Here is a 10164-nt window from a genome sequence, read left to right as displayed (position 1 = left end):
CCTTAAACGTGTCATACACTCCAGGTACCAGCTCAACAAAAGCAAGGCTGGCACACGATGGTGGAGGGGTGAGTGAAAGGTGAGAAAACCTCAGTGAACTGGGTCACCTGTCACAGATGTGTGCGCCTCCACTGATCCGCCGCAGGGATGTGAACCAGGACTCAGGTGAAGTCTTCTGGATCCAAACCTTAAGTCACAGCCTGTCGGCTGAAGGCGTTTGGTGTGGTCATCTTCCTCCTTTACTTCATGAAGCATTTCACACCTCAGACAGGGTCAGAGGGCACACCACCATGAACCTGGTGCTCCCCCTAAGGCCCGGTCACCTCAAATAATCAGAATATTTTCTAACCCCTCGTTTCATTGAAACATCAACAGCTAAATCCAAATTTTATTTTCCATAAAAGTTTTTATTTCACAGCTGTGTGCATAGCAACCTATGATGAATCCTGCGAACATTCTCATCTGCTGTAGTGTTGCCGTCATAAAGCTAAACTGTGCAGTTTTCATCTCCCGGCATCTTTCACCCTACAAACATCATTTCACAGGTTTGATCTTCAGTTTTTACATTTGTCTCTCATGTCATATTTAACCTTAGATACAAAAAAAAAAAAACGTTGACAGTTAAAGATTAAGAGAGGGAGGTAGCCACCAGTCAGTGCTATTGAGTGGTTAAAGAGTTAAAGCGAATCGTAGCATTGAGACCAGATTCATAGAGTGTTGCCATTTCGCTGTAACCTGCTTAACCTCCGAGTAGCAGTTTATATTCATTAGTAAAGAATTTAAAAGTTTTAAGTAAGCTACTAGACTCTTATAACAATTGATATTATTATCAAGAATAACTAGAAGCAACCCTTCTGCCAGTAGATAAAGGTCTTTTGAGTCACATAAACGCACCTTACAACAAATAAAACGTGATGGAAACAAACTCCCTAAATTTGTAAAACGAAACACTCTAGGGGTAAGAATGGATTCCTATTGGAAAAGAAATGCAAATTATGAGTCCAAAACATCCCAAAAGAAGGCAAGTATCTGTTCATGTTCTGAGTAATGACGGTTTGAGACTTCCCTAAAGAGTGTGAGATATTGGTTAATGTTTCAGACGCTGCCTTCAAGTGTTCAAAACAAAACTGTAAGATGGGAAATGGCAGAGCAGAAAAATTACCGACAACAGGTTTAACTGATCCAGAGCAATGGAACGCACTGAAATTAAGACATAAAATAAGAGTTTCTTTCACCAGATTTAAAGGAAGTACACTTACCACCAACCAAACTCACCATATCCATCTTAACAGACTTTAAACTCCTCCTTCAAAGTGATTCATTTAAGGATTTTCGGCTTCCGCACGTTGGCTCTCTGTAATCTACCCCTCATTAAATGGAAACATTTTTATCCCTCCTACATGGCTTTTCTGCTACCTTAAACACGTAATCAGACAAACGCAAAAACAACAGAAGAAATCTTTAAGAGGAAATCCAACAATGATTTATCCATCCCAGCCAACATTTTCAGTTTGTCAGTTATTGTTTCAAATCACACATACATTGCCTCAAGCTTAAAAAATTATTGTGATGATACAAAAATCACTGCGCTACTGTCAGGACTGTAGATGTTGTTGGCAGTTGGAACAAACCCAAAGATGAACGTTGGTTTTGTAAACTCAATCATCCAGTCTGTTCGTTGGTCCGTCCTTTTTGTGCGTTTTCCCCCCCTTGTTGTTTTGGCTGCTGCTTTGCTTTTAGTCAATTCCACCAAAAAACTGTCCACCGTCCTTCCTGCATTACCATTCCATGTCCAACTTCTCATCACACCGACTCATCCCCAGCCCAGAGTCTGCACCCCCGAGTCCTTCAGTACATTTTCTGTCGACTGGGAAGTACCGCCTCCTTGAGGAAGGAGAATACAAGAAGGATCCCGGACCTCTTGCCTCGCTTTCCCTTGGTGAAATAATTAGACACCACATCATCTGGAAAAAGAAAAAGGAATAAAGACAAAGATAAAACATTTCAAAAGGAAGGGATAATAAATAAATTGATATCAAATGGGTAAAAATATGGATGTAAATCTTTTAGCGCAACTTTATTGTTAATGTAACAATTTAAGGTTCAAATTTAAAGTCATATTTAGTCAAAATTACAACAATTCACATTGTGACAAATAGGGGGAAACCAGAAAACAACATTTTTATTTCAAATACAATACCGATATCGCAACTTGGAGTGCTGACCAATTATTGACTATTATAACAGCATTATTTCTACAGGCTTTTATTAGCTATGCCAAGGAAGTTATGTGTTTAGTAGAATTTGTGTATGTCTGTTTTTTTTGTCTGTCTGAACAGCTTTTAATGATTTTTTTTTTTCTAAATGTGCACCTTAGTCTAAAAAAAACAATCCATAAAATTTAAGTGGTGACCCACAGCATATTGCGGATGTAGAAAGTTTTTAAAGGATCGTTTAACGTTATTTGGCAGAACAAGCAGTTTCCCCCTAAACCAGAGTGGCAGCAGTGACTATTGACTAGGGATGGGGATCGTTAATATTTATTGATATCGATACCTTTATCGATACTCCTTATCGATCCGAGTCTTTATCGATACCACTATCGATACTTTTCTGTTATTTGGTGGAAAGACGATGCAACAATATTTTTTTTAACAGAACTGGTATTGCTTTTATTGCTTAACAAGTGAGCATAACAAAAACGTTTCTAGCCTTCAATAAACATGGCTAATGTAATGGGCCACTTCGAAATGACATAAAACTAACTAGAATATATTTTCACAATTGTTGGTTAATGTATTGTCTACTGTCACTTTTCATCATGTTTTTAGTGATTAGGAAAATATTTAGCAAATAACTAATTGCATTTTAAATTAAATGTAATTTTTAATAAATGTTGGCATCAGTAGTTTAATTATATATTCTAAAATAGTTAGAGCAATATACAACTGTATTACTCATGTTTCTCGCCAAAAACTCAATTTCCCTTTTCTTTACGTTACACTTGAACGCATCATGATAACCTAATTGTCGTTTTACTGAGCCAATCTGAACACATCATCACGCAGCACGTCTGAAACTATTTACTTTTCAAGCTAACTAGCTTGTATGCTGCCGATTACAAGACGGATTTCACAATTACTGTTTTTAACTGACCGGACAAGCTACAAAGTCTGTGTGCGCGCTTAGCAGTGGTACTCTGAGTGGATGATGAAGACGGGCCCGAATGTGGTGCGGCGGCAGCCGCAGGAGGAGGAGTCTTTTCCGTTCAGCCATTCTCGAATCGCGAGCAAAGTTAACTGCCAGACTTCACTTGTTTTACTTTTAATATCTGTTTGCTTACAATTTAATTCCAAAACATTGGTGGACATGCTGCAGTGATTGGATTGATTAGATTTAAATGCTGTGACGCGACTCGAGGGAGACACAATTATGTTACAGGACCTCCGGGAGAAAAAAAAAACGACCAGACTCGATAGTGGTATCGATAAGCCCAAACGTTATTGATTTTCGGGTTTTGAAAAAAGTGGAACCGGGTCCTTGATGGAACCGGGTTTCGATCCCCATCCCTACTATTGACGGCTTCAGCATCGGACTCAAAAAGTAAAAAGTCTTACACTGAAGCTAAAAACGCAGCAAAGTTCAACCATGTCTAACTCGAACTCTAGTGCAGAGGGATTGAAAGAAGTTGGAGCAGAACAAACACCAGAGGCTGCAGACGCATGCTGTGCCTTATTTATCAACTTATAAAAGGATTTTAAAGACATTTTTACCAAAGGTGCACATCATGCCAAGGAACAATTCATTAAAATCGGGCAATGTTCCAGATCATTTGATGGTTTTAGCTTTAGATGTAAGTCACGTTTGAGGTCTGCTCTCTCTGAGTGCTTTTCTTGATTTTTAGTATGGAATGATAGAAAAGCCTCGATCATTTGATATTTCCCAAACAGCGAATAATACTCAACAACTGTCCCATTTCTTATTTGCCAAAGAGTTACATAAACTATAAACCAATGCATACAGAAGCAAAGTGTCTCTATAAGCTTTCTAATAGAGATTTTAGAGGCTGTTATCCATTTTCTGGCTAATATCTGACCATTTCCAACATCAATCCTTATTGACAACCATAGATTTTTGCCCACACACCTCTGGACAATGGAGCTCTAAAAAAAGCCTTTAAAAAACATTCCTCTCATCAGCACAAATGATGTATGCTTGTTGGTGACAAGAAGTTAATTTCTATAAGAAAACAGAACAAAGGTGCAAACTCTTCTCTTGGTTACAGAGATGCAAGTTATCGATTAATTAATTAATCTAAAGTTGATCAATCCTATTGATCAACTAACAATTAAATAGCAATTTTCTTCAAATTTTGCGTTTTCTCTCAGGGGATCTTTCCACAACATGAAGAGATAAAACTTTATTCAAAATATGCTAAATTAAAAAAAAAGTACACCATATTTTAAACATTTAACGTGCCAGTTGTATAAACTACTGAGTGAGTAAGCAAAAAGTGTTCTTACACATGGTTCAAATTATCTATAAGTTAACAAAACATATTAGGTAACTGCATAAAAAAAATGATCAAATATGTGATATACTCCTGTTATCCAATCTACAGACACATAAAAGTATCAATAAAAGACAGGATAATTCACTGAAATGCTGTTAGACTATTTTTTATGTGCAACAATCTGGGGGGAGAGACTTTGTGTTGTTAGCAGCACTTTTAAACAGGCTGTTCTGGTTGCTCTCAGAGGATTGTTAAAGATCGAAGCTTTGACGTGAATTAAATCACAAAAGCTTTTCCAATTTATCTTGCTTGTTGCTAGAATGTCTTCTTCTATCATGTAACAATTTTTTTGTGATGCGTCCTTCACTTTTTATCATTACATCCTCTCCTTTTAGCACAGCAGAGACTTTGAACACTATTTAGATAATAACTTTTGGAGTTTATATTTACAAAAGAACAGCATTAATTGAATTCTGCATCCTTATCACACTAAAACTGTGCAAAAATAATCCCAGACCCGATTCTTACCATTCGTCTCTCAGCTCTGCTTAAGAATGATGATCACTACACAGTGGACATTAACAATTCATTGGATGGAATAAAAATGTAAATAAAATAAATCGTTGATCTTAGGTTGATTATTTGTTGGGCTGCAACTAACGATTATTTTGCAAAATGATTAATCTATCGATTATATTTTGATTAATTAATTAATAATCGGATAGACAAGGATTAGAGAAGACTTTTTATTAAATTATAACCGGAGTTCTACATAGAGTGTATTCACAGGCAGAAAAGGTTTTTATCATCTTAAATGCAAAATGTTTATTTATTTATTTATATATATATATATATATATATATATATATATATATATATATATATATATATATATATATATATATATATACACACTCGCCGGCCAGTTTATTAGGTACACCTGTCCAACTGCTCGTTAACACATAATTTCTAAGTAGCCAATCACATGGCGGCAACTCAGTGCATTTAGGCATGTAGACATGGTCAAGACAATCTCCTGCAGTTCAAACCGAGCATCAGTATGGGGAAGAAAGGTGATTTGAGTGACTTAGAACGTGGCATGATTGTTGGTGCCAGAAGGGCTGGTCTGAGTATTTCAGAAACTGCTGATCTACTGGGATTTTCACGCACAACCATCTCTAGGGTTTACAGAGAATGGTCCGAAAAAGAAAAAACATCCAGTGAGCGGCAGTTCTGTGGGCGGAAATGCCTTGTTGATGCCAGAGGTCAGAGGAGAATGGCCAGACTGGGTCGAGCTGATAGAAGGGCAACAGTGACTCAAATAACCACCCGTTACAACCAAGGTGGGCAGAAGAGCATCTCTGAACGCACAGTACGTCGAACTTTGAGGCAGATGGGCTACAGCAGCAGAAGACCACACCGGGTGCCACTCCTTTCAGCTAAGAACAGGAAACTGAGGCTACAATTTGCACAAGCTCATGGAAATTGGACAATAGAAGATTGGAAAAACGTTGCCTGGTCTGATGAGTCTCGATTTCTGCTGCGACATTCGGATGGTAGGGTCAGAATTTGGCATCTACAACATGAAAGCATGGATCCATCCTGCCTTGTATCAATGGTTCAGGCTGGTGGTGGTGGTGTCATGGTGTGGGGAATATTTTCTTGGCACTCTTTGGGCCCCTTGGTACCAATTGAGCATCGTTGCAACGCCACAGCCTACCTGAGTATTGTTGCTGACCATGTCCATCTCTTTATGACAACAATGTACCCAACTTCTGATGGCTACTTTCAGCAGGATAATGCGCCATGTCATAAAGCTGGAATCATCTCAGACTGGTTTCTTGAACATGACAATGAGTTCACTGTACTCAAATGGCCTCCACAGTCACCAGATCTCAATCCAATAGAGCATCTGTGGGATGTGGTGGAACGGGAGATTCGCATCATGGATGTGCAGCCAACAAATCTGCGGCAACTGTATGATGCCATCATGTCAATATGGACCAAACTCCCTGAGGAATGCTTCCAGCACCTTGTTGACTCTATGCCACTAAGAATTGAGGCAGTTCTGAAGGCAAAAGGGGGTCCAACCCGTTACTAGCATGGTACCTAATAAAGTGGCCGGTGAGTGTATGTATATATATATATATATATATATATATATATATATATATATATATATATATATATATATATATATATATATATATATATAAATCTATATATTTATTTATTTATTGTTTTTCAAGGTTTGGTTGCTCTGTCAGCATAAGGCATGTTTGAGAGTCTCTTTACTCCAGTTAAGGATTAATTGATTATTAAATTAGTTGACAATTATTTGAATAATTGATTAATCCGATTAATTGTTTCAGTCCTAATTATTTGTTTGCATCCCTACTTGGTAATGTCTCATGCATCACTCTGCCATGTTAAACTATAAACACCTGTGTGGCTAACTTTCATTTGATTTGATTTTCTGGATAACTCTCACCTCCTTGCTGCATGGTGGATGGAAGCACATTTTCTCCTGCCGATAGTGACACAAAGAAGGCAAAGGGGATGACCCAGAGGCAGATGGTGAAGTATGACAGCACCTGAAACCAGTCAACAAAAGAAAAAAACAGCACAGTTGGACACAAAACGCACTTCCAGCATTTAGAGCTATGATGAAAAGGCAAAGGAAGGAATTGAATACCTCTGAAAAAGGGTAATATTCTTGTGCAAAGTATTGGAAGGCCATGTAATGGTTCGCCACCACTAACACTTAAGTATAACGAAAAAAGAAAAGTTAAATCATGACCAGATGGGAAATATCAATCTAAAATGAAATATTCTTTTATTTTGTATACTTGTTGCAGTTTATAAAAGAGAAGTAATAAAACTTGAACAAAGTGTTTCTTACTCACCACAGGAGAGGATGAAGTTGGGGGAGCTCAGCAGTATGTAGGGAAAGGTTCGCAGGAGGCCAAAATACACCAGGTTTGTAAAGAGGCCGACTACCACCATTAACAGAGGGAAGCCTTCAAAAACATAGAGACCCAGCAGCACACCTGTGGAGAACTGGACAGATTCACACACAATGAGAGTCCGCTCTGCATACCTGGAAACTAAAATGTACAGCAAACACCTATAAGATGCATCAGGTTCAACCTGCATACTCACCAAGATCATGTACTTTATTATTCGACTTGTTACTACTGTGTACTCTTCTATTAGCTCTGCCAAGTAATACAGGCCAGCCGCTGGGGGAAATAAAATGGAAATAACTTTAAAAAGAGCACTAAACATGTCTTATATCTGATTAGAAAAGAGGTGGCACTTCTAGAGCAAAGATCAGGGGCTATAGACAGTATCTGGGCATCATGAGTAAATCAATATGTAACAGGCAGTTTCTGGAGCATCTAAAAGTCAGTCAAAACAGCTGAAGTCAACAAACGAGGAGGGTGGGTTTGTGATGCAGAAAACTTCATACAATTTATGTCTAATACAAGCCAGATTATTGAAAATCAAATCATTTTAGTCACAGAGATGAGTGATGTAGACTTTGAGTTTTAATGGGATGTTTGATAGTATTCTCTCTAAAATCAAGTGATAAATGCAAGATTTGTATTTTTTTCTTGTAATAAAAGGCATTTACTGTCTTTCATTTCATTCAATAACATTTCTGAATAACTTGAAATATTCTAAGGGAAACGTAGTTCAGCACAGTATCTAATCCTTTATCTTAATTTCTCTCTGCTAATTTGCAACATATTTTTGATCAAAAACTTAAAATGACATCTTCCTGTATTTTAATCATGTAAAGCACTTTGCATTGTCTTTGTACTGAATTGTGCTGTACAAATAAATTTGCCTTGCCTTGACATGATTTTTCAAAATATCAAATTCTAATATCTGAAAGGCAAAACCTTCAACAAAAAGACTTTAAAGAAAGTGACAGAGGCATGTTGATAAACTGCAACTAGGAACTTTAAGTTCCCAGACACATCATAATGTGCTCTAAAGGGTTCATTTGGCACTTACACTAGTATTTTTTGTTTAATTGAATCTTTGATTCATTTATGATTTCATGAGTGGATCATTTTAGAACTAAATAGATATGACAATAAACTCTTAAATTTGCAAATATAAAATACGGAAGCTGTTCTAAGACAAATTCTGAATTTTTACTTTTAAAGTTATACCTGTCAGTTGGACCAGCTATTAAGTTTAAGGAGTTTGTCTTTTCCAATACAATGCATTTGTTATTAAGTAGGCAATTCTTTTTTTATTATTTGTTTCCACGTGTAAACAAACATTGATTTGAACTACTTGCACATCTGCCTTCATCTTTTAGATTGCTGCTGTAACTTTGATCTTTGCTTCATGTCGTAAAGTTGGAGTTTGTTCTGAATCATATGATTCGATTTACGATAATCCCATACAGAGACAAAAGAATACCGACAGCTACAAGATTAGTTTGTAATAAACTTCAGTATAAAGCGCAGCTGTGGCAAATCAACCTAGTAATGTGATAAATGAAACATTAACTTTGTTTTCTGAAGCCCCTCTGACATTTACCTGAGCTGATTCACCTGCTCGCTGCGTTAGCATTACTAAGCTAATTCTAGCTGCTATGTTTCTGCTGTGGGCTTTTTTTCCAGCTTTAACTTACCTATCGATAGTGTGACGAAAGATATCTGGACGACCAGCGACAGCCAGCTCAGTAAATAAATAAACCACATCTCTCTGCATATGATACGACACACACAAATAAGAGAATGAAGGCTAAAATAAGCTAGCTTGCTGCTAGCCTTGTCCAACAATCCTTCCGCTGTGTTTTCAGTAAGAGCCAACAACTGCGGTAAAGACGGAGATTCTTTGACAAGAAGTTAGCTGAGGTTCTGTTACAGCGCCACCTGCGGTCGGAGAGTAAATGTAATTCCGTCAAGTTACTTAAAGTATCCTCATTTTTTATTTTTTGTTCTATTGTTATTTATCTACGGAAGAGGATTAGGGCCACTGAAAAAAAGGTTAACTGATTTTTAAGTATTATTTCAGTTTAATATGGGAAAAAATTCTGAGATTAAAGTCGGAATTCTGAGAAAAAAGTAAAAATTCTGAGAAAAAAAGAATTCTGAGATTTAAGTCAGAATTGTGAGATTTAAGTCAGAATTCTGAGATTAAAGTCAGAATTCTGACTTTTTTCTTATATCATACAGAAATAAAATTGAAAAATAAGTTAACTTTTTAAATTTTTTCAGAGGCACTAATCCTCTTCCGTATTTATCTCTTTATTTTTTTAATTGGTTTGTATTTCTTGCTTCATAATCGTGATTTCTTGAATGTGTAGAAAACAACTGAACTGGACAATATGAAGAAAGTTTAACTGAGCTATACTTGGAGTATCTATTCCTATAAAAGAGATTGTGAGCAGAGTATGTAAGTTGAATGAACAATAATTTGTAGATAGCATTTTTCAGGGAGATAGTAGCTATGGTTATGCTTAATAGGATTGGTACAAGATATTATTAGAATAATTAACCTAGATATTATTGCAATAATTAACATAAGGGTAGATTAAAAAGTGAATGAAGCATAGGGTCAGACTTTTTATCCAGAAAATGGCATATTTTACTTATAATCCTGATGTCTCTAGAACTTTTAGATGA

At 36.7% G+C, this 10164-nt stretch overlaps 1 protein-coding gene across 1 annotated transcript; it reads right to left on the bottom strand.

Moving 5' to 3' along the window:
• Positions 1-386: 386 nt before the first annotated feature.
• tex261 (testis expressed 261) lies at positions 387-9346 on the bottom strand. The gene is made up of 6 exons (XM_038270375.1): positions 9168-9346; positions 7676-7755; positions 7420-7573; positions 7209-7276; positions 7005-7107; positions 387-1964 (listed from the first exon to the last, which is right to left on the bottom strand). Exons 1-6 carry the CDS (start codon positions 9235-9237, stop codon positions 1849-1851), a joined length of 591 nt encoding a protein of 196 aa, XP_038126303.1. The 5' UTR covers positions 9238-9346; the 3' UTR covers positions 387-1848.
• Between the last annotated feature and the right edge of the window lie 818 nt (positions 9347-10164).

This window comes from Cyprinodon tularosa, unplaced genomic scaffold (genome assembly GCF_016077235.1).
Source record: "Cyprinodon tularosa strain WSP-4 unplaced genomic scaffold, ASM1607723v1 ctg76, whole genome shotgun sequence".
Taxonomy (NCBI): domain Eukaryota; kingdom Metazoa; phylum Chordata; class Actinopteri; order Cyprinodontiformes; family Cyprinodontidae; genus Cyprinodon; species Cyprinodon tularosa.
This window is presented reverse-complemented; position numbering and strand designations above follow the sequence as displayed.